General features: G+C 38.7%; 1 protein-coding gene across 2 annotated transcripts; it reads left to right on the forward strand.

Annotated features, from left to right (window-relative positions):
- The first annotated feature begins 972 nt into the window (after positions 1 to 972).
- Positions 973 to 25,448, forward strand: rusc2 (RUN and SH3 domain containing 2). Of its 2 annotated transcripts, XM_067406221.1 has the most exons (13): positions 973 to 1,328; positions 8,288 to 10,000; positions 10,162 to 10,636; positions 13,418 to 14,083; positions 14,578 to 14,775; positions 14,973 to 15,119; positions 15,606 to 15,682; positions 15,802 to 15,976; positions 16,060 to 16,165; positions 19,254 to 19,300; positions 19,472 to 20,534; positions 20,803 to 20,982; positions 22,837 to 25,448. In XM_067406221.1, the coding sequence occupies exons 2-13, from the start codon at positions 8,447 to 8,449 to the stop codon at positions 23,018 to 23,020; spliced, it is 4,872 nt and encodes a 1,623-aa protein (XP_067262322.1). In that variant the 5' UTR covers positions 973 to 1,328; positions 8,288 to 8,446; the 3' UTR covers positions 23,021 to 25,448. The 2 variants fall into 2 exon arrangements, with proteins under 2 accessions (XP_067262322.1, XP_067262323.1); XM_067406222.1 differs by lacking the exon at positions 14,578 to 14,775 and having other exon boundaries at positions 976 to 1,328; positions 22,837 to 25,446.
- Positions 25,449 to 25,701: the final 253 nt, after the last annotated feature.

Raw genomic sequence — 25,701 nt, forward strand, 5'->3', positions numbered from 1 at the left:
TGATGCACATCTTGATGGAAATAACATCACAACATTTATTTTCATTGAGAGGTGCATCATTTTTTGGTCAAGATCTTGTATTGGCAATGCAAGAGGTGAGCACTCTGTAAAGTCTCCTCCAGCACATCCCAAAAACTTACACTGAGGTTAAGGTCAATGTCAATTCATGTGTGAAAATGATTCCTCATGCTCCCTCCCAACAATTCTTTCACAATTTGAGCCTGATGAATCTTGTCATCCTGGAATATGGCCATGATACATCTTAATACATGGTTGTTTAAGAAATAAAGCGACACACTCCATCTTTAAGGGTTAAAAGTACTGTTGCCAAACATGTAACATGCTAGAAAATAATAATAACTGTAATAATTTTCTATCCAGAGATGCTAGAAAAACAATAATCACTGTAATAATGATCCATCCATAGACTCTTAAGTATTTGCGTATTAAAATCCAAACAGCCACTTTGTTTTGTTTGTTTTTTTTTTGTTTTGTTTTTTTGTTTTTGGGCCAGGCAGTGTATGTATATATTATTCAAAAATATATTTAAACAAATATTTAAAAAAAAAAAAAAAAGTTGAATGTTTATTTTATTTATTTATTTACAAAAATATATTTGGACCCGAACTGTACATCTGTGGTTTATGACTAAAAATGACTTTTGGACTACTTGGTTAAAAGTAATGTGAAGTTAGTTCTGAGAAGAAGTCTTGTATCATTTACCAATTTAGCAAGCAGATGCCTACAGTATATTCATCTATATGACATTAATACTTGGCTATTAGTGTGCCCTAAATGTATAACTTTTTGGAACAACTGTTTCCCCCAACTATAGCTAAAATTAGTTGGGCCCCCCAGACAGATGGTCCCTTAAACCATTCATGAGACAGGCCAGCTATTTAACTCGCAGTCCTGAGAGAGTGAAGGCAGGCATTCTTCGACTGAACAATGAGAAATGCATCTCTAGTAATGACTAGAGAGTAGGCTGGACAAAGAGCTGCCTGCAGGGGACCAGCAGTCCAACACCCCACCCACTCTTACGCTGTCAAGCCACAGTATCCACCGCCGGTCAACTGGACCAAATAGATGTGATTTGTAACCTTCTATCACCTTAAAAATGACCAAAAGTCAGCATTGTAAGAGGGCGCACAGTTAGTGTGAGCGCGAGGGAGGGCGCGCTTCATCCTGACGTAGCGCCGCTCGCTCCAGCCCTGCGCCGCTGTTGCGCTCAATATCTTCACCACGAAATCAAACCAAACGTGGCGATCGTTCACCGTGATTTGACATCGTGATCTCTGGGAATCAAGGAGATGACATTCATCGTCAACGTGAGTATAAATGTGGATTGCTTTTATTATTTGAAGGGTAAACACGGTGTGGTGAAAGCTAACGGTACTGCCCGCTGGCAAATGTTACATCACTGCTGCTGATTCACATTTAACCGAGACCGTGCTTTTATTACTTATTAAGACTGAACTAACACAACATTAATGAGTGTTGTTATTTGAATTATTTCAATGTGGTAAGATACATACGTTGTAGATGTGTGCGCGTGCACCGTTACCTCAGCTCATATACGCCCGTTTCTACTCGCGCATCGTCGTTGTTAACATTAAAGGTCTGTATCATGAGGTTTTACGGTCTTGAAGGTGGTTTTCTACGTGTTTAGAATAATGAATTTCCGGAATAATGGCCCAAAAGAGGCACATATAAACAAGCGGTCATGGACACGGTAGGTTTCTTGTTTTGATGCTGATTTGACATCATTTATTTATGTTTCCTCTTGGCCTTCATTATGATGGTGCATTGGATTTTTTTAAAAGAAAGAACATACACGTGTTAAAATCACTAAATAGGCCAGCAGATACAGGGCGTGCTGCTGTTATGTCAAGTATCATGCCATAGTGATTCGCTGTGCGCGCGTGAGGCCTGTGTTTGCGCATATCGATCACAGCAGCGCCAGCGGTTTGTGAACAAACACCAGTCACATCACCACATTAAAACCTCTGGCTTCTCAAATTATATTAAAAATCATATTATGGGAGGGGGAAAAATCGATTTTAGCGAACGAACACAAAATAAGCCGCATAAAACGTTAGGCCTGTTAATGTACACGTACAGTATGTGTGTTTGTTAGGTGATGCTTCAGTGTGGACCTTATGTTGATTTTAAGGAAAATTCTATAAAAATAGCCTAATTCTGGAATAAATTAAAATACATTTAAGCTTTTTATATTTAGTAGCTTTGTTATGTGTCATTATGTATATATTGTATAGTCACAAGGCAAAATCAATGACATAATCTAGAAGTGTGCCATTAAATTCCAGGAATTATTATTTTTTTTTTTAATACATTATGGTCAAACAATCCATTTTTTATTATATAGGCCTACTTCGTTTATGGTTCATTTACTTTTAGCTTACTTGTGCAAGGTTTATCTTTCTCAAAAAAATACATAAATATAAATAAAATAGGAATACAAGATCTTGACCAAAAATTGATGCACCTCTTGATGGAAATAACATCACAATATTTATTTCCATCGAGAGGCGCATCGTTTTTTGGTCAAGATCTTGTATTGGCAATGCAAGAGGTGAGCACTCTATAAAGTCTCCTCCAGCACATCCCAAAAACTTACAATGAAGTTATGGTCAATGTCAAATCATGTGTGAAAATGATTCTTCTTGCTCCCTCCCAACAATTCTTTCACAATTTGAGCCTGATGAATCTTGACATTGTCATCCTGGAATATGGCTATGATGTGTCTTCCTCCATGGTTGTTTAAGAAATGAAAAGCTACACACTCCATCATAAATATAAATAAAATGCACCATTACTTATACCAAATACAAATCCAATTGAATTTTTGATAATATAAGAACTTTATTATTATGTTCTTAATGTTGCAATACAGATGAAACAGTCTGAAAAAGTTACTTTTTTTTCCAAGATTTATAGTTGTCAAAAGTGTCACTAATTGAAAAATCAGCCACTACTGGCATTGTCCGCAACTTATTTTGTTCATATACACAGGCCTTCTTGATAATTTACAACAAATATTGAACTTGTAACATTTTGGATCATGATTTATTTTGTGTTACATAAAGGACACAGGCTGAAATCTGTTTATTCCTGCCTTTGAAAGAACTTTCTAGTCTGATTCCATTTAACAAAAGCAGCTTGTATTCAAGAGATGACTGGGAGATGTTGTCATTTAAATTTGAAGCTTAAATTGTGAGGGGGTCAAATCTGACCATGATTATGTAGTAAAACTATAGTATTTTTGTTTTGCATACAATGTTTTGTAACAAATACCATGGTTTAATTTATTGAAATCATAGTTATATATGTAATTAATAAGGATGTTTTGGGTAATGTTTTGATTGAATAATTATAGAAGGGCTATAATGGTGTCTGCAGTCTGCTTTTCCTTATTTTTGCAGGAGCTAGATGTTTACTTTCATCATGTTTACTTTCTACAGCCATGCTATATGAAGTTACACATAACTGAAAGAAGTAAATCTTTTATCTCTAGCATTTTCTGACTTTTTTAAGATTTCCAGGCTGCTGCTGCTGCTTCTTTTTATAGCTTCAAGTTTCCTAAATGACTGTATGAAAATATTTCTTTTTTAAAGTCTTAAAATTACTATATTTTTGTCACCACAATAATTCAAATCACTTTTGCTATATTCAGTTAATCTTCTACTGTAAAAAAAGAAAAAAGAAAGAAAAGCATAAATAATAAATATATATATATATATATATAAATATAAATATATATATATATATATATATATATGTATATATATGTATATATGTATATATATGTATATATGTATATATATATATATATATAAATATAAATATATATATATATATATATATATATGTATATATATGTATATGTATATATATGTATATATATGTATATGTATATATATGTATATGTATATGTATATATATATGTATATATATATGTATATGTATATATATGTATATGTATATATATGTATATGTATATATATATATATTATATATATATATATATATATATATATATATATATATATATATATATAATATAAAACAATCTGCACTTCAATACCAAAATAAGTTCTCAGTTGCTTCAAACAAAGCCTGTTTTAATGTTTTTTTTTTTACTTGAACATGTCTGTGTTTGTGTGTGTGAGAGGCATGGCGTCTTGTTGCCATCTGTCTGCAGCTGTCTGTCTGATCTTGTAGTTAAACGGCCAGTCTGTGGAATGTAGTAGCTGTCATGGCCTGTAGTTATGTAACATTGAGATATGAGAGAGAGAGAGTTTCTGCCCCCTTAACCAGCCTCTCTATCCCTTTTTCGTTTTATTTACTACAGCAGTAGATTTGAAAGTTGATGTAGCTTGACTGGTGCTGATAATTTCAACCAAAAATCTCCCCAGGTCAATCTAACAGTCTATTTGTTTCTTCCTACAGTATGTCTTAGTAGTGTGTGACTGATTTGAAGAAGTCAGGCTAAACTGAGTCATGAATTGCTGGAAATAGCTGTCTCAGTCTGTGTGAACTAATTTCAGGTCTAAGATACGTTTCAGTGTTTCTCCTGCAATGTCAAGCTGAAAGTGGAACTTATCTGCATCCTGTTTTCCTTCAACATAGTTTGTTGAGACCCTAGAACTTAGGGAACTTAAAGGGATAGTTCACCCAAAAATGAAAATTTGATGTTTATCTGCTTACCCCCAGGGCATCCAAGATGTAGGTGACTTTGTTTCTTCAGTAGAACACAAATGATGACTTTTAACTCCAACCGTTGCCGTCTGTCAGTCGTATAATGCGTGTCAATGGGAACACAATTTATAAGAGTCAAAAAACATGCACAGACAAATCCAAATTAAACCCTGCGGCTCGTGATGGCACAATGATGTCCTAAGACATGAAACAGTCGGTTTGTGCTAGAAAACAAACAGTATTTAAAAAATTTTTACCTCTAAAATACCACTATGTCCAACTGCCCTCCACATCCGGTGTGTGAGGTCTGAACGCACTCTGACAAGGGAAGTGATGCCTCACTAACAGGATGTGCAGGGCAGTTGGACATAGTGGTATTTTGGATGCCCTGGGGGTAAGCAGATAAACATCAATTTTACATTTTTGGGTGAACTATCCCTTTAACACTGAGCATTTTTGTCTTCATTAATCTTCATAAAGTTGCATAAAAATGGAAGTAGCATCAGATCTTTTCTTTCTTTTGTGACATACACCCAAGTGTAAGAACGGGTGGAGTTTAAGTGGACTAAATGATTGGAGAAGTCTGTCATTGATTTTTGTGTGCTTGTTTACAAAAACAGTTATTGGCAATATATTAAATATACCTACAAGAACAGCCTCAGGAAAAATGTAATTACTAAATGTTACAATAATGGTTTTAATGCACAATTTCAAGCTAAGTTTTGTAGAAAATGAAGGAAAGTAGATAAAAATCATTTAAGGCATAAAAACACATGTATATGAGCAACAAATCTAAAATTTGGTGACACAACTGGCCCAGTAGACCCAAGACTTCTGTCAGCCAAAGCTCTCTCATATACCCCCTTTCCACCAGCACAAACCGGGTGCTAGTTCGGAGTTGGTTCAACTGAGGAGCCTTCTAAGAACCGCTTTGCCTTTCCACGCGCTTGAGAGCAGCACAGAGCCAGGTTTTACGTCACTGAATACGTCTCATGATAGGCTTGTTCGAGATGCATCGACGCTGTGCAGACCGATCGGCGAATGACATCAAAGTACCGCGAGAGCGATTGGAGACCAGACGATTCCTTATGCTTTTGAATCGCTCTCGCAGTACTTTGATGTCATACACCGATCGGTCAGCGCAGTGTGGATGTTTCTCGAACAAGCCTATAGAGTGCCCCAGGGATGACGTGTTTTTGTAGGCCAACCCGGAAGTTAGCGGTGCGCGGGTTCCCTCGGTTGAAAGCCTATGCATTTTTCCCATAGACTTTTGGAAAATCGCAGAAAAAAAGCTCTGTGTTTAACAAAGGGTTATGACACTTACACGTTTTGTCTATAAAGATCATTTTTACAAGTGAACACAACATTTATAGATTTTGAAGCCTAAATAAAGTCGTCAGATATAAAGGGCTACCAGTAGGCTATAAACGGACTACAGCACACCACTGTCGCGGATCAACGTCGTCACCACCAAGCTTCTTCAAACTGTATTTAAAAAAACAACTTTATTTACAAACATGCTCGCTGATTATGATATGCGCTGTGTATGAATACTTATCCACTTTTTCATGAGAAATGCTGTCCAAATGTCCTGTTTTTAATGATGACATCTAAAGTCCCCGCCAAAGGAAGTAGTCCCTTTTAGCAATTTGTTAGCAACCACCAATTTGAAGACACAGTAAAAGTTTTTAAAAATCACAAGTGGGTTATAACTGGTGTGTTTTATGTCATAGATCAAAACGGAAAAGTATTTAGAGGCTTTGTTAACCACAGACCTTATTTCAGGCGATTTAGCAAAAACCCATTAAAAAAACCCATAGACTTGACGCCGTTGGAATCGGAAGTCCAAAAATGCTAACTCGCTTCCGGGTTTTGCCTACGAAAATGCGTCATCCCTGAGGCACTCTATTTCACAGCAAAGCTAGCGCTGCAGCGCTAAACACAAACACACCAAGCTTGTTTGAGATGCATCGGCTTCTCGCAAAGCGATCGGCGCATGACATCAAAGCTCCGCGAGAACGATCCAAAAGCACAAGGAGTCGTATGCTCTACAAACGCTCCCGCGGACCTGTGGCACCCGCCAAATTAGTCTGCGCAGCTCCGATGCATCTCGAACAATTGATCTATCAACAATCGTGGATGTTTCACTACTGGCTCATGGCTTTGTGAACTTACATCAGCATCCAAACACGGCTCGCCGTAATTTGTATATAGGCGGAGATTACAATTAAGCTGTTATTAGCTCGATTAGCTGCTATTTCAAAAATGTTGGTCACGGTAACTCCGCCCCCAGACGCAAGCTGTTCTTACTTCTAGCCCAGCAATGTTTTGGTGCTACCTTCGAACCACTTTTCCTGGTTCGGAGTTGGTGCTTTGTGTGTCGAAAGAAAAAGAACTGATTTGAAACTAGACTCTGGCTCCGAACCAGCACTCAAACTGCTTTGGTGGAAAAGGGGTAATATTGGCCCTGGGCCATCCTTATTGTTGATGCTACTATATATAAAATGAATGCTAATAATCTATCATTATAATACTTGCATGTCCAAGTTTAGGCAATTAAAAAAAAAAAATTTATTTCTTTTTTTTTCCTGGAATTTAATGGCACACTTCTAGATTATGCCATTGATTTTGCCTTGTGAATATACAATGGGATCTATCACCAACACTCTGACACACACTCATTGAGGCTTTCAGATGATTTAATATGCTCTCTTACTTCACACAGATGATTTTAGGTCATTTTCAAGCTTTGCACGCCCTATTACTTTTTGCTACTTTTTTCCCCACCAAAAGGTCGCTGACCCACAGACATTTCCTCCTTCAAGATTTCCGCCTGTCTAAAATGAGGTCAATGTCCACAGCTCACCCCTCCCTTCCTTTCTCTAGTGAATTCAGCACCATTTGTACACCAGAAAAATATACTGAATATCAGGTTGAACAAAATAAGTACCAGGGTGAGAGCTGTGGTTTTTATTGGTTAGCACATATGTGCCGTTGTGCTTGTACGGGTGACAGGAGTTCAGCTTGTGTCATTTCCTGAATCTCACATTTCCTGTCCTATTTCTTCTATCCCCAAAAATATAAAAAGATCACTGTTAGAACCGAAAGTGAGATACTGTAGTTTATGTAGACTTCATCATCTCCATTACAAGTAAAGCTCTTATTATCTATGAATAATTTACAGTGTGTTGTAAGGAGGTCAACACTATGTTTTCACTTGAAAATGATTTTTTATAGTCGCAGTGTAGAATGGTTCTCTTAACTATTCACCTCAGTTTTACTGTAAATGGTGTTTAAGAATAAGTTTAAGAATATTTGTGTTAGTATAATGCATTTACCTTATATTACATATCAGTTAAAATTAAATAAATTATGTATTTATTTCCTTGTGTTTTTATATATATATATATATATATATATATATATATATATATATATATATTATTATTTTTTTTTTTTTTTTTGGAAAATATGATTACACAATGAGATGCCAAACTAAAATGCTTTGTCCTCTAATGTCATACAAGAAAAGAGTTTGAAACTGAATCCTGTCTTGTTTTTTTCCCAGATGTTTTCCTTCCGCCAAGAGATCCTCTTCAACCTTTTCTTTAATGTTCCTCACTCTCCAAAACCACGAATTGGCATTGGACGTGTAAACTAAAGTCCGTTTGAAAACCACCTTTTGCAAATATCCCAAAAAATTTGTCCTCACCCACACTAGGAGAAGATGGACAGTCCACCGAAGCTAGCCGGGGAGACTCTTATTGTCCACCACATTCCGCTGGTTCACTGCCAGGTTTCGAGCTCACGACAGTGCTGTGGTAGTCCTTTGAAAAAGAACAGTAATCCCTTCAGCTGCCCAGAGAACCTGGGATTGATTCGGACAACCTCCCTACCTGAGAGAGACATTCTTCAGCGGGAGGCCTTGGTGTACAGCAGCCTCATACAGACATCGAGCTGCAGCCTTAGCTCTAGTGACACTTTTGGGGATGGAGGAATGAGAGGAGTAGAGAAACGAGGAAGAGGAGGGAGAGAAGGGAGTATGGCAAGCGACACTTCCTCTTTCACCTCAAGCAATTCCGAAGATCAGGCTCAAGGCTTGCCAATGAAGATACGTGAACGGCCAAACTCGAGACGTAACCCCTTTCTGCTCAACACTGAAGATGAAGATGATGAGGATGAAGACAATCTGAATGGATATTTGGAAGACTCCTCTTTTCACCTGCATGGAAATTTGCATGAAATCTCAAATTCAGTGCTTGCAAATGGAGACTTGCCACCTTTCCATCTACATGACCTTGGGTTCACCGCTGAACCTTTTCTCTTGCATGGGTCTACAGAAAAACAGTGGTGTTCTACAAATGGGCCTAGTGGGGAAGCAGAGAGCAGAGACCATACAATAGGTGGGACTTTTGATTTGTCTACTCACATGGAGGGCCTGAACTTGCTGAGATTAGATAGCCAGCGGCGCCACGGAAGCAGTGGTTCCACCCTTTCAATGGACTGTGGTGATCAAGAATGGGGTGAGGATGATGATTATGAAGATCAGTCCATGCAGGGCGGTAGAGGAAGCTCAGAGTGTTCCAGTCTGGCAGCACCGCACTGCTCCTGTTGCAACCTTTCTCAGCCATACCCTGAACATTTTCAGGAATCATTTTCTGAGTGTCACCAGGGCTATGGTAGTGATTCTTCCTGCAATAGCTCGGATGGAGTGCTGGTTAACTTCAGCACGATTTACAACAAAATGAACAATGTTGTCCCAGCCAAGCCATTGCTCAATATCAATAGTTCTGATGAGCAGTCCTGCGGCTCATCTGTGTCTGAGCTCATTGGAATGTGCGGGACAGAATGTAGCAGTGGACGTGGAGCTTTCTACCTGGACTTACACACTTCGCCAATCGAACCCCCTCAGCATCCTTCAGCCACTCAAGAACATGCAAACTCTTCCTCTGTATCTCAGCCACAAGGTGCCACTATTGAAGTAGATGCCAATTGTAACTCATACCACAACCTCCTTGGAAGTGAGGGACTGTCCTCTGATGAAACCTCTGCCAATGACCTCACTTCGTGTCTTCAAAGCCAAGCTCGCTTGGTCGTAGCAACGCAGAATTACTACAAGCTTGTGACGTGTGACCTTTCTTCCCAGTCCTCTCCCAGTCCGGTGGGATCATCGGTCACAAGCTGCTCAGATGAGCACAGCAAAGGAAGTCCCACTCAGCCAACAGAGTACTACCTATTTCAACAAATGAAAGAGGATGAAGAAGAGGAATATGCAGAACTGGTATATTATTTATTTTATTTGTTGTTGACTTGTATTTAACATTTCGTGCCATGCCTCATTCTGTACTCCTTAGCAATATTACACTACCTTGCATGTTGTATCTTCTTATTTTGTTTCTAGTTACTTCCTTCCTTTACATTCTATTTCTTTTCTTTTACCAGAATGAAGAAAAGGATCCAACTGAAATTGACTCTACCCATGAGAATGTAATTGAGGGGCAGGTGTATATCAACATCTCCCCACCTTTGACAGCCTGCAACTCAGTTGGTGCTTCGGGGAGTGGTCGACCTCGTTCCCGCAGCTACGATCGTAACCTGGACAAGTCTCCATCTCCTCGTCTTGGATCCTTGGAACGCATGCTCAGCTGCCCTGTTCGGCTCAGTGAGAGTGCAGCTCCAAGCCCACCACCTCCACCACGTGTCACTTCTTTTGCGGAAATAGCAAGAAATAAGAGGAGAACTGGAGGGTCACCTTCACAAAGGGGTGGCATAGAGGCCACGTCCACACACTCTCACTCTTCTGGAGAGTTCTCGCCCATCCTGGAAGGCCTTCCGCAGGGTCAGAGCCACAGTTTGCCACCACTCACTCGATGCCATAGTCAGGGGAGCTGTGAACAGACTCGAACCAAAGCAGAAGGTAAGAGGAAGTTTTCCACAATATCTTCTAAAAAAAGAGGATTTTGTGTTGTTTTGTGGATTAACTTGTTTGTAGTTACACTATAGGTTCTTGGTTGATTTTGGGACTCTTCTTGACTATTTGTTGCTTGGGTAACGAGTAGCGACATAACTGTGAACAATTCTCTAGCATTTTAGACCTAGCTAGTAAACATTGTGTATTCTTAGTAGAGTTGTTCCGATACCCCTTTTACATTCCCACTACCGATTCCGATACCTGAGCTCAGGGTATCTGTTGATACCAAGTACTGATCCGATACCAGGGTGCAGAGCTCTGAACCGGCTCAAGGAACGAAAACGAAAACCGGAAACGAATGAAATTTTGACCGGAACATAACCAGAAAAGGAAACTGAATCATATTTAATCGTTTTGAACAGAAACGCTCATTTGAAATGGCCATTAACCGGTTAATAATGTTATTTTTCCGTTCTATTTAATATTTTGCTTTGGCAGTCAACCAATCACGAATTCAAATAGTACAGCCTATGCCAATGTGACACTGATGCATCCAACGTGAGTGAAATGCCAGCACTGACGCTCTAAAGTGAGATGCCTGCGCTGACGCGCTCAGGCTCAGCTGTCATGTCATCATAGGTTAGGTAAGTTAAAATGGCAAAGCCCTGGCATTAGTTTTTCCGATGATATATGTCACCATTAGGCCTACATTTAAGTTAACATGAATGTCAAGTAGGCTAATATGCAGTTTGTTGTGCGTTTTGAAACCAGCGAAAATTACAGGATATGTAGAACATGAGGTCTCATGCGCGCACACAAATTCTTGCATTGCTTACTTGATATTGCAGCTCAGCTGTTAAATATTAAAATAAAATACAATCAACCAAATATATAAAACTTTACACTGCTCAATTCAATTCTGTAATGCAATCTGCCGTCCTGTGACCACAGCCTGACTGTGCTGTTATGTGAAGAATGATGTCGATAATGCGAGTGAAGTACAAAGCTTACATAATAAATAGTCTAATAGTTTAGCATTCATCTTGAAAATGGAAACAGTGCCGAATGATAAAGGTATGCTTCAGATTCACTTTAAATTAATTCGTTTATCATCTTATTTAGTTTTATTTCTAATAAATAACCCTGTTTTTCACTTCTTCGCTGCTCTAAACAGTGGTTGCTTATGGCAACACAGCACATCTTCCTGTGTTTGCATTCTGAGAAGAATTGATTTCCGATTTGCTGCGTTAAGCAAATATAGCGGGCACAACTAGATATTGTTTAAGAAAATGGTATCGGATCGGTACATGAGTTGAATTACTCGCTGATACCGATGCTAGAATTTATTCTGGTATCGGTGGTATTTCCGATACTAGTATCGGAATCGGAACAACCCTAATTCTTAGTGATTGCCCTTAGCACAATTTTTTGCTTTATTGTCCAAGCCAATTTGGTTAGCATCTGCTAAAAACATAAATGTAAATGTACCACTGTTTCCTCTTGGGCAAGTTGCTAGACTGATGTTAAGAAGGGGTTTTTAGCACTTTGATCTGTAGTTACTAGGTTGTTCTGGGTGGTTGGTAAAGTATTACTAGGAAGTTCTTGATGGTTCCTTACTGTCCCAAGTCAAAATAGCCTACCCAAAGTTTCTGATATTCTGGTCTTCTAGATACTATGTTACTTTGGACCCAAAATGTAAATTCAGTAATCGTTTACTCCTCATGTCATTCCAAAGCCATATGACTTTCCTCCATGTAATACAAAAATATCTCCAGAATCTCTTTCTGTGGAGGAATGAATGTCATGTGGGTTTGGAACAACATAAGGGAAAATTAAATATGATTGTGTTTGGGTAAAAAAAAAAAAAAAAATTATGTATGTATTGTATAGGCTTTAAGCTATTTTATAGTCTGCCAAGTGAAATTCAAGTCTGATATCTTAGGAAAGTAATAGTAATAGCTTAGTAAAGTAACTATCTTCTTCAAACTGCATTATTTGAGGAATTAATGTCTGTAGCACAAGCAGTGCAAGAGTTGAGAGTTGTTTAATAATTAGGTTAAAGGGTTTGAAAAAGTAAGAGAAATAGGCAGTGTCTGATAACAGACAGGTTAGCTTGTGTTGTGTTACTGCAGTGGATGTTAATTCTCCTTAATGCTCTGCTGCCCCTGCTGGCTGTGACTGAGTACAGCAGTGTACTAAGAGCTCTGACATATGAGTATTCAGGCACGTGGAGCCAACAGCTTGCGCAATAGCCGAGTGACGTTTCACACACACTCTGTGCCTGTCAGAGCACACACAAACACACATACCCAGAGGTGTACACAGAGGAGCTTCATAAACAGGCTGTTTTGGACATAATATCCTGGTTGTTTTTGTATCTCAGTTGGTCATTAAGTTTTTGGAGCAGTGTTTTAAGGTATGTGTTTAACAGAGTTGGATTTTTTTATATATGCATGGTTATGTTTCAGTTTCATAATAAGACTCTGTTGACTTCTTTGCTATTGCTATTGCTACTGCTGGGTTTTATTCCAGCTGTTTTAAAATGCTGTGTCACTGCCATAGCCACTCTGGTTTAAATTCAGGTCAGATAATTTGCTTCATATTGTAATTATATGTATCTATGACAGTTAATTTAATTTATAATGATATATAAAGCTTTAGATATGGTTAATGTCTGCATTTCTGTCTTGAATGCTACTCTGCCATAGATTCTGATGTTTTGTTCTTAATCTTCATATCTATTTTCTCTCCAACTCTCTGCTCCATCTCTTGTCTTTCTACCCCTAGGTGGCCTGTCTAGCTCCACAGACTCCTCTCCGGTTGTAATTCGCTATAGCAAAGATCAACGTCCAACCTCATTGCCTATTCAGCCCTTCACTTTCCAGCACCAGTTCGGAAAACCCCAGGCAAAGCCTATCCTTCCACTTCTGGACGGATACATCAGTCATATGCAGGCTCGAGGGGCTACAGTGCCTGAGGGTGGTGAAGATGAGTCGGAAGAAGACCACAGGCCATCTCATGACACCTCCACTGCACCTACAACAGTGCGGCCTTCCCCACTGGGCAGCTACTCCCCAGTTCGCATTCAAGGTGCACCCACCTCTTCTGGAACCTGCTCGACATGCACTCCAACCCCAGGTGGTCCAAGGCCGCCACGTTCCCTCTCTTGCCCCATCTCTGCGGGTCTTCTGCCCCAGCATACCCCACCTGGAGTGGCCATATGCACAGAGACTCCTAAACTCGCTCCCTTACCTCCTACACCGCCTCCACCTCCGCTGATGAAGCAGAGTCCTCTGATGCCTGCGTTGCCCACTAGAAGTCACTGTTTCCACCGTGGCAATTTGCCGACGCTTCCCAGCTCTGGTCTCAGTCCTCTTGGACAGCTGGAGCCAGCGCCGCAGGAAGAGCCAGTGAAAGTTTTACCGGTGTGTGTGACACAGCGACAGCCAAATGGTAGGTTCAGAGCAAAAATGAGTGAATTCAGACAGTTCTAGACACTACTGTGTGTTGTATGACTTTATAATTGAAACTCATGTTATGAAACTCAAATTATTATTTTTTTGCTTTCATAAACATGAATATGGTTTGCTTCGAGTTTTATAAAAATCTTTTTTTTTGCATCTGAACTCAGTCGGTTAGGCCAAAAGAATCATATATTTGACTATCTGAACAAGCCTTAGCTTCCATACTTAGACCTTGGCTTTTCTTTCCTTTAACTGCTGTTAACTACTTCTCTTTTCTATCTCTCCTGTTTCCACTTCTGCCCATGTTTTGCATTTCATCACTTTGGTATTTCAACAATTTCATCTTACCCTTCTTTCCCTTTTGCTACTTTTCCCTGTGTATGTATGTCCATCCATCTTACTTCCCATTCACCAATACTTTTTTCTTTCTCTTCATATTCCATCCATCCTTTGCCCCCCTTTTCCTTCCATTTTGCCTTCCAGTGCACCACCTCTCCCCACAGGCACTCAAATGGAGAGAGTACAGGCGCAAGAACCCTCTGGGTGTGGAGCGCAGTAAAGACGGCCATCATTCTTTCTCTTGTGCTTTGGAAACCAAGAGAACTGGAACTCGTGTCATGCGACGCAATGTGTTTGATTTCCCTCCAACCAATCAACCGCTCAGCTTCGGTAGACTGAATGGTGCTGAACCAATTTCTGTCACCCAATGGGAGTTTAGGGGGAGGAGCTGGAAAGGAGGCTGGGGTGGAGGTTATTTTGTCTGTAGTTAGCGAGCACTTAAGTTTGACAGTGACATTATCTTTTGTCTGTTTTATACAGTACACTATCTGTTTGTTGTATGTTTACATTTATCTAACTGATACTGTTCTTGTTCACAGGGCAGTCATTGAGGCAACTGCCTCAGTGCTACAGCGACTTCCTGCCTGATTATTTCTCTCAGACAGAGCGCCCCCCAGAGGAGTTCTGCTTATCTCCTGATGCCAATACTGATGAATCCATCTCTATAGACCTGTTGCAGAAGAGAGGTGTGTGATTTTGTTTCTGTGTAGTAACACTAACAGTGGCACATAATTTTTGCATTTTAAACATTGTCCAGATTGACCTTTATCTCATTATAATATATATAATAAGCAATATAATAACCCCAGCAAGCACATCTTTAAAGCTTGATGTGGTTAACATGAACCTTATCGTTGTGGTGAACCATTAGCTCGTAAACATAGTACATGGATCACTCTTGCATATGAATCTGCAGTGAATGTTAAGTGTGTCCTAGTGAGTAAAATGCAGAAGCGATCTAAGTCTCCTGATATTAGTGCTACTGGGTCTTCCTGTCAATCAAACATGGCCCATTTGCTTTCCTCTCATCTCACAGATTGACAGGTCCCATCAATGAGACCCTCTGAACTGCATAAGCGCATAACAGACTGTGTTTATGTGTACATGCTGTTTGTTGGGGTTTAGTTTGACTAGATCAATTAAATAATAGAATATATGTCCTTTTCTACTAGGTTTGGTGAAGGCCATAAACATAGCAGTGGATCTAATAGTTGCTCATTTTGGCACCAGTCGGGATGCAGGAGTTAAGGTACAACATTACATTTGAAATAACACTGTTAAACTCAATATACTTGAGTTCAAATGTCTCACTAAAGGTATTAAAAGCATTGACAGTACCCTCTGGTGCACTTTCGCTCTCTCTTACAGGCCAAATTGGGTAATAGCTCTGTTAGTCCGAATGTGGGTCATCTTATTCTAAAGTACCTGTGTCCTGCCATTCGTGAGATACTGCATGATGGACTGAAAGCGTATGTACTGGACCTGATCATTGGACAACGCAAAAACCAGCCCTGGAGTGTGGTCGAGGCCTCCACGCAACTCGGTATGAGAGGAATGGTGATGATTTAAGATTATTATGTGAATGAGGATGAAGAAAATAATTTATGTTTATCCTTTCTGTCCTAGGTCCTTCTACACGAGTTTTGCACAGTCTATTTTCTAAAGTCAGTCAGTATTCTGAGCTGACCAATCACAGTATGAGACTCAATGCCTTCATCTTTGGCCTGCTAAAGTAAGCCTCTTTCATGTTTCGCTCTCTTTTCATCTCCCTGCTTTCCCTTTCACTCTTTCTAATCATCTTTTCGTCTTCACACTGCCTATGAAAGCACATTTTTTACCTTTCATCATTTTTACTTGTTAAAGCATGAACACGAAATCCTAACGGATTTCTTAATTAATTTTCTTAATAAACTTTCCTTTTTTGTGTGATTCGTTGAATTCCTGTCAAGGTTTTCTTGTTGAATATAACTTTTCAATTGGAAATGTGTCACATTATGGAAGCAAGATGCATTGCGAATGCTGACTTTAAAATGGATCATTGGTTTCATCTGTGCTATTTGATCCTTTTTTAAACATGAATATTCTGAGAGCACCGTTTGAGAGCATACAGTAAGTTTCTTTTAGCAGTCAACACTCCACGTTTTTTGAATATCATTGCGCCTGCTGCAGCCATGAAACGGCAGCAAAGTTCCTTGATTATTACGCCGGAAAGAGAGTATAGTTCCTAGCCATATCGGCCTAGAAAATCACAACTTTTTATTTTCCGTCGGTCTTAGTACACGATTTAACTACAGAAGAGTCAAGTTTTAAATAGGAAAAATATGAAAACTCTTTGGTCATTTTTAAGCGCGATGCTAATGGTCTAATCAGATTCAATGAACTATGCTAAGCTATGCTAAAAGTGGTACCGCCAGACCCGGAGACCGGCTGAATGGATTCGAAAGCGGTAAAACTCAACTGTTTAACTCTAGGGGAGTTGGAAAATGAGCCTATTTTCAAAAAAAGTGGATTGTTCCTTTAACAGTCTTTACATTCAGTACTGGCCCTTTTAATACATTTTGCTACTTACGTTCAGAACAGTCTTTGCATTAAAAGTATGCTTATGATGTCTTAAAATGCTGTCTTGGTAGGCATCTAACTAGGTTTTGGAGCAGATCGACAGTGTATAATTTTTATCAGCACTGTAAAAAGCCAGGCCTCAGAAACTGAAATCATGCTGTCTAAAGCTCTGCAGTGTGATTCAAGAAGTCTTTAGAAGTCTTCAAAGGCTTCATTTTTGCTTTGATGGGTCTTGACATAGTCATCTTAGCTCCTGTGCAAACTTTCTTCTTTCCACTCCCATTAAAATTACATTCAGACACACGGCGCTTTGATCATTGGTTTCAATTATGCATTCTGCAGCATGCTGATCTCTCTCTCTCACTCTGTCTGTCTCACTCTGTGATGTGGTCACTCTGCTTCTTAAGATCAATACAGTGTACAGTAACCACGTTCAAGGGTCCTTGTTGTTGAACTTTTATATTTCACTTGTTTAAAACAGATTTGTCTAGTCCAGGGGTCTTCAACAGGGGGTCAGCAACCCCTAGGAGGTCTACAGCACTACTGCATGGCAATTTTTTTTTTTGATAAACATATTTTTTTTACATAAACTGTTTATAGCTAGTCATCATGACTCACTGCCTTCATGTGTAATTTTGAATGTTAGTAGATCTTAATAAAACATTATACAGTGGTCTAATACTTTCATTTGTAATATCTGATAAACACATTTGTGTTACATTATATGCCACATAACAAATTTACAATAAAGCTCATCCTCATATATAAACACACACACACACACACACACACACACACACACACACACACACACACACACACATGTATGTATACATTTTATCATCCTGACAAAAAAAAAACAAAACAAAAAAAAGTATCACAGTTTCCACAAAAATAATAAAGGGTTAGTTCACCCAAAAATGAAAATTCTGTCATTAATTACTCACCCTCACGTCGTTCCACACCCGTAAGACCTTCGTTCATCTTCGGAACACAAATTAAGATATTTTTGATGAAATCCGAGAGTATCTGGATCCACACATAGGCAGCAATGTCATTGCACTGTTTGACGTTCAGATAGGTAGTTAAAAACATGGTTAAAATAGTCAACGTGACTACAATTTGAACCGTTGTCATACTTAGTGAACTCAGTGCAGGCTTCCTTGTTTATGTCCGAATGCCGGCTCATTATTGGCTGGAACCTGTGTCAGCATCACATGCATGCGTTGTGCTGCTGACGTGTTCAGCTACGGCCAATACTGAGTTGGCATTCAGATGTAAACAAGGAAGCCTGCACTGAGTTCACTACGTATGACAACGGTTCAAATTGTTGAATAAAGTCATTATTTTTTTATTTTTTTTTTATACAAAAAGTATTCTCGTCCTTTCATAACATTAAGGTTGAACCACTGTAGTCACGTTGACTATTTTAACCATGTTTTTAACTACCTTTCTGGATGTCAAAAGGTGCAATGATGTTGCTGCCTATGTGTGGATCAGATACTCTCGGATTTCATCAAAAATATCTTAATTTGTGTTCCGAAAATGAATAAGGTTCTTACGGGTGTGGAACAACATGAGGGTGAGTAATTAATGACAGAAATTTAATCAATTTTGGGTGAACTAACCCTTTAAGCAGCATAATTGTTTTCACCTGTGATAATAATAAATGTTACTTAAATACCAAATTAGCATATTTTAATAATTTCAGAAAGATCTTGAGACAATAAAGACTTGAGTAATTCAGAGGAATATTTCACAGGAGTAAAGTACATTGTAAAATGTATTAAAATGGAAAACAGTTATTATAAATTGTAACTTTTTCATAATATTTGAGATTTTACTGTATTTTTTATCAATTAAATACAGCCTTGGTGTGCATAAGAGAGTTCTTTCAAAAACATTAAAAATTGTATCAACCCCTAATATAATGGAAAAGATATATAAAAAGATGATATATATTTTTTATAATAAAATTTGTATTAAAATGCAAGTAAAATTAAAAATACAAGATTAAAATAGTATTTATTAGAGTATTAAATTATTTGAATATATTAATATAGTATTATATGCATGTTATCATATGCTGGACTTACAAATACAGTACACCACTCAGTTTTGCAAAATTTGTAACGGTGTCCCTGCTCTCTGCTCTATGTCCAAGGTTGAAGACCCCTGAACTGGTATAAGTGTATTATTTTCTGTTATTATGCAGTAATGTTCCAGGATTGAATTTTAGCTCACTACTAACTGTTTTTCAGCTTGCGATCTTTGGAATTCTGGTTCAATCACATTTATACACATGAAGGTAAGAAAATACTTTCTGTCTTGTTTAAGAGTAGTTGGCTTGTTCATAGAAATGGTGATGTAGAGCCAAGATTTGTAGGTTTCAAATACTGTATTGCCAGCATAATTCTAATATTTAGTGGGTTTTTTTTTGTGTCTGTCTGTCTTTTCTCTCTCTGACATGGTTCCTCAGATATCATAGCAGCACACTACCACCCATGGGGTTTCCTACCCCTGTCTCAAGGGGCGTGCCAGCCACTGTTCGAAGAGTTACTGCTGCTGCTTCAGCCGCTGTCACTGTTGCCCTTTGACCTTGACCTGCTATTTGAGCCACACCAGCTACAGAAAGGGGAAGAACACCTGAGACGCAAAGAACAGCTGTGCTCTGCACGCCAAGGCCTTGACCAATCAGATCGCTCCACCTTCCAGCTAATGCGAGGCTGTGGAATGTTGGAGTCTGGTGCACAGGAAGTGGGAATGCTGCCTCAGAGAGAAAAATTCATGCTGAGAGATGAGGACAGCCGGTTTAAGATGGAGGGAGTGACATTAAAAATGAAACGAGATGGGCGGAAGAGTGCAGGAGCAGAGCGTGAATCACGGAATAAGGAGGCTGGAGTTGGCAAAGAGTGTTTGCGGAAGATTGACGCAGGCCAGATAGAGGGCGGTGGGTGGTGTGCTGGCAGGATGAAGGGAGTTGGAGAAGATTGTGAGAAGGAGAAAAGGAGAGAAAGAGAAGGAGATGGAGCCAAACAGAGAAACCGACAAGCTGGCTGGTGGTATCAGCTGATGCAAAGTTCACAGGTTTACATCGACAACTCTGCCGAGGGCTCAAAATTTGTGAAGTGGGAGAAGAGGAGGAAAGAAGGCATTGAAAGTTATCGGCAAAGCCATCCACCTCCTAGAGAAGGTGTCGTCGAGGGGGCTGAAGCCATTCAACAGATGGATGAACAGGTGGAACATAGTCGGACCAGCAGTAGCAATAATAAAAGTGTTGGCAATGGGGTCCTCCACCAATCAGCATTGTCAGAACCCACCAAAACTGCAAAGGGGAAGCCATCGTGGATGGGAAGTCCACCGGAATCAGTGCTCACTGATCTGAAGAAGAGTAAGGAGAAGCAGCTAGAATGTCAGGATGCCTATGAAGGGGTTCAGGCCCAAGCAGGAGCAGGGGAGGTGCTCCGCTGGGGGCGGCTGTTTGGAGCTGGAAACTCAAGCAAGATCGAGAAAAGTGAACAGAAATCAGTCAGGAAACAAAGGTGAGTGGGCAAGCATCTGTTGGAGAGTAATCAGTTAGCATGTTTTCATCAGTCAAGGCCTGATATACATATATAGTTGGTCCATAATTGGGTTTCATTTCCTTCAACTTCACCAAGCTTCATTAATTTTTTTTTTGCCAAACTTCAATGGCTTTATTTTAACAATGATTTGGTTTTACACATAGCTGCTAACATCAATTTTTACAAAGGTATTTTTAATATAAACTTACAGCTAACTTTTCTACCTTTTCTACCTATATTTTCTCAGATTGCCGTCTGGCTGGTTGAGTCTTGACCGTTCTGTTTTGGATTTGGTGGCTCAGTCTGTTGGAGTGGGGAAAAAAGCAGAGCAACAATCTCTCACGTCTCAAAGCCAAGAATCCCACCTTGGCCCAACTGAACAAGCACAAATACAGAAACCCCCAACACGAGAGAGACAAGCCCCTCGGTAATGTTGTTAGACAATACATAACTAAATTTGTGTTTCAAAAGGAAACCAGTGCTTGGCATGGCAGCTACATACGTTTTTAATAAGCTTAGGTTTTAGGCTTTGATTTAGGCTGCCTAAATGAATTCCACAAATATTGTCATGACGCTCAGTACACGTCTTGTTTTCAGTCATCTGTACACAGGAATCAATGCCTCTTGATTCTGATTCTTGATTCAAAAAACGCTGTATTATGCCACCAGGCCAGTAGTTGGCGATGTCACTTTGTAAAGAAACACTATGCACCTATAGACTGAACATATAAGATAAGTGTGTGATGTCACCGTTTTCACAAATTCGCATTTTTGTTGTTTACATAAAGAAGATAATGGTATAGTTTTAAAAAATTAACTTTGAAACCCATTTTTAAAAGTTGCATTTTCAAGCCCCCACAACGCCATTGTTGTGTAAATGAACTGCCAAAACGCATAAAAAGTGTGTCGTTTTTAGTTGAAAAGTCTGTCAAAAAAAAAAAAAAAAATAGAATGTTTGATAAATATTAAAGGTTAGTTCACCTAAAAATTAAATTTCTGTAATTTATTGCTCACCCTCATGTCGTTTCAAACCTGTAAGACATTTGTTCATCTTCAGAACACAAATTAAGATATTTTTGATTTCATTTTTTGGTGAACCTTTAAGTGCTGCCTTGAAAAGCACTGTAATTGTCTAAGCACATTTAAAGGCACAATATGTAAGATTTTTTTCAATTAAAATATAAAAAAAACCCCACTAGAATAGTGTTATTTATTTTGTTGACTTGTGTACGTACATTATCCCAAATGTTTCCAAGAATGTTTAAATCCAGAGAAATAAGCAATTTTTAACCAGGACAGGAACGTGTCCGACTATCCGTGCGTCATACCGATCAGTGACGTCATACCCGTGTTACCCTCGATTTCGGGTTTTATTTTTTAGAAAACCAAAGATGCTTTAATATTTATTACACGTTTTATTAGACAAGGGAACAACTGTTTGGTCACATTTATAGACAGAAAACGAAATATTGTTATATAACTCAACACAGTCTTGTTTAAATCTAGTTTTCCTGATTTTCTGCAAGTGCTATGCTTTTACCATGTCTTAGAGAAAAACACAATTTTGTCAAATAGCTAACATACTGTAGCATAATAAGATGCATTTTTATTTTTAGTAATAGTAATACAGCATTCTCCATCATACAATATGTTTGTATTTAATTGCATGCCATTTATCAGCACAAGCCACCCAGCATTTATTAATATGATATTCTAAAATCGGTCTAGCTTACTGCAGTGTGCAACAAGTGTCTCACAGCAGCAGCTGAGCGAATGCACAGAGTAACGTTATAACTTAATTTTAAACACTCTCAAATGTATCTAATATGATAAGCGGAAGCAGCGACTGTGCCATAATAAAAGTTCCATTGCTCTCGAGACATGTCGCTCCAGTGTCCTCATTCAGCTCCCACAGCACTTGGCCCCACTCTGCTTCATACTACAGTAACGTTAATAATCTCATCCATGGACATGATTTCTGCCTGAGTCCCATCCCAATTCTTTTCCACTGGCTGTGAGGTGAAGACAACAACTCCCAAGTTCTACCAAGAACTCTTCGTCATCAAGCTACATCTTTGTTTTGAATAGGCGACCTCTAGTGGTGAAAATTCTACATACTGTGCCTTTGATGTAATTATTTGAAAATGAAAACACATTACTGCTATACCTGATTAATTCTACATTTTCTTGATTTTCTCTCTCCATCTCTCTCTCTTTCCATTTGTTATATATGTTTCCCCATTTTCCCTCTCTTCACCCCTCTGTTTTCCATCTCTTTCAGTGAAGTGAAGGCGTTATGTCATCATATTGCCACAGAGCCAGGCCAGCTCAGTTTCCACAAAGGTGATGTGCTGCAGGTGCTCAGCAGGGCAGACTCTGATTGGCTGCTGTGTGCTCTGGGGGACAGCCAGGGCCTTGTTCCCATCATATACGTCACACTGATTGAGGACAGTCAGGAGCGCTGAAACTCAAAGGCTCTGAAAGAGATGGGAGTGAGATGCGATTGGGGACAAAGAGGAGGGTCACTGCTTTTCTGAATATAAAAGCTGCTGCACAAGAGATGAGTCTTGACGGATTCATTTTGTGCTTGCATGTGTATGTAAACACCAATACACCAATACACACATACAAACATCACACTTTGCTGTTGTGAAAGCACCCTCTTTGTTTCAGTGAACAGCAATGAGCCAACCAGTGATTAGAAAGTGTAGATCTAGTTTCTGAGTAGTGAAATTGTTTGCAATGAGCCATCAGGTTTTGCAACATAGCTTGTAATCATAAATGTCAATAGCCTTTTAAAAGAACTAAAAAACCAAATGAAGTTGTTAGATGACACTACTGGCGCATTTGCCTTGTCTTTATTAAATACTGTATGATTTTATGTAATCTAGATGTTAACCAATTCATGTGTTGCAACCGACAGTGCGTGCACGTTCCTTTCAGAGGCCGTGCGTAACCTGGAGGTCATTCGTGAACATCCCGTTCCTACTCCCAAACCAATCGTGCAAATAACTGTATGAAGCTGAATAGTACTTCACTGAATAAGGGACATCTCGGGTTTTACGGCAAGTCTACAGGAGTTAAAGCTCAATAGAATTGAAAAAGATAAAACATTTCCAAGCCTTATATGACAAGGGAAATTAGCCTGTCCAAAGGCCTTTTTTTCTCCAACCTGTGCTGCTTTGACAGATAAATAGATGGGCTAATGCTATCACCACGATCTCTAACCATTATTCATTTCAAGCTTTTTTTACCAACAAGAGATAATTTACAGCAAGATTGTTTGCATGTAATGGATTGCACCACAAATGTTTTGCTTTTCTGATACTTAACTGATTTGAAGAGTTGAAATAAGCTCCATCTTTGAACTTAAATGTACTATATTCCTTCCTATAACAACCTTTTGCACAATCTGCAGGAGAAACAGAGGGAGGACATGTCTAATGTTTGCGTACTTTAGACTTTTGGTTGTTTCGTTTTGGTCTAAGGAGTGTTTGAATTCTTTTGGCCTATATTTATTAAGATAGATCAGTCTGTAGAAGATGTACAGATGGATGTAAAGATAGAATGGGATGGATTTATAGAGTTTTATTTATGTAGTTGAATAAATGGCAAGAAAAAAAAAAAGGTTTAATGGGGTTTAGTGGCAAATCCCTTCCCCCTTAAATATACTAAATTCATGAGATGATTTCCTCCAGCTATCAATATGATCTTGCTTGCAAATACTTTATTCTGCTTTTTGCAGTAGAGGACAAAAAGGGAAATTTGAACAAGGATGGTGAAATACCACATAAAATATTGCAGTGTGGTACCATATTGTGCATTAAGTTATGGCTATTTGATGTGCTAAATTTAACTCAAGGTGAGGCCTTATGGAAGGGAATGTGTAGTATGTATTATTTTATTATAGCATTAAATTATTTCAGGACTTGAGGATGATCAGCAATTTTATTTAAAATTATCTCGGGCCCTGTATGACACTTGATATGCTTTTGCTTAAAGTAATATATAAAATCATATTTTGATTTGATTTTTTCAAATTGCTTTATTGAGACATCAATAGATGATTGTCAGAGTATGTTTTTGTTAAAACAGTTTTATGATTATTTTCTGTTTATAAAATGCATTAGTCATTATTTTATGTATTTCTAATTGTACATATGTTGCATTCTCATATCCTCGAAAGGAAAATGACTTGTTATTAACAGCTTTTAATGCTAACAGTTAATAACGAAAACCATTCAAATGTATATTATATTGATATGGGATGTTATGAGTAGAAGAAAATGCTCTCACACAAAAAGCTGCGCAATCTAGATTTTAGTGCTGCTGCTTTAGGTCTATCTTGGTCACTTAAAGGTTTGTCTGCTGGTCTTCCAAATACGCTTGGCTTTTCACTGAATCCCACCTGGAAAATATCAGGGAGAGAGAGAGTGAGAGAGAGAGAGAGTGTGAGATTGTGAGAGAAATAGCTGTCCAGTGCCTTTTTGAACCAATGTGTCTGCTAGTGAGATTCGAGAGTGTCTCCTCACAAGTGGTGGGTGCCATTTTCTTCTGTATGAGGTGGGAGTTAAAAGAAACTGGCATCTGTTTTGGATATAGCCTGTTGTTACTTTTCCCTTGCAGACTGATAGAGAATAAACACCAGTGAAAGAGAGGAAGGCTTAGTTGGGAGTTTGATGCATGTTTGTGCAATATTCTTTCTCTCTCTGTCCCTCTCTCAATCTGCTTTGATCATCCCAATATTTCTGGCCTGTATATACTGTATGATACCTGTAGCTCACCTGACTCTCCTGTTGTGCCCCTATAACATTACCATCATGTATGAATATCAATAACAAAGTGCTCATGTGAACACCGATGCAGAGCCTCCTGTCCTTTTTTTCTCATTTAAGTGTTTGAGATGTACTGTCTTAATGAGAACAATCTTTTGATGATAATGGCTCATTCATTTTAACAACTGATTTGCATTTTTTAAGATCCATGCACCACTTGAATCATACACTGACATTTCACTGATAAATATTTGTTTATTTATTGTTAATTAATTAATAGTTTTGAAGCAAGTAGTCTATATAATGTTTTTTAGGGACAATTCTCCACTTAAACATGGATCAGTGTTTCACACTATGCTTCACCCTTGGTT

The sequence above is a fragment of the Chanodichthys erythropterus genome, chromosome 13 (genome assembly GCF_024489055.1).
Source record: "Chanodichthys erythropterus isolate Z2021 chromosome 13, ASM2448905v1, whole genome shotgun sequence".
In the NCBI taxonomy this organism is placed as follows: domain Eukaryota; kingdom Metazoa; phylum Chordata; class Actinopteri; order Cypriniformes; family Xenocyprididae; genus Chanodichthys; species Chanodichthys erythropterus.

What these genes read in the sequence shown, in the direction of transcription:
- rusc2 (XM_067406221.1), top strand. Translation starts at nt 8,447, where the DNA reads ATGGACAGTCCACCGAAGCTAGCCGGGGAGACTCTTATTGTCCACCAC. An exon ending in GTCGGGATGCAGGAGTTAAG is followed by an intron (nt 15,683 to 15,801) that starts GTACAACATTAC and finishes TCTCTCTTACAG; the next exon opens with GCCAAATTGGGTAATAGCTC. An exon ending in AAATCAGTCAGGAAACAAAG is followed by an intron (nt 20,535 to 20,802) that starts GTGAGTGGGCAA and finishes ATATTTTCTCAG; the next exon opens with ATTGCCGTCTGGCTGGTTGA.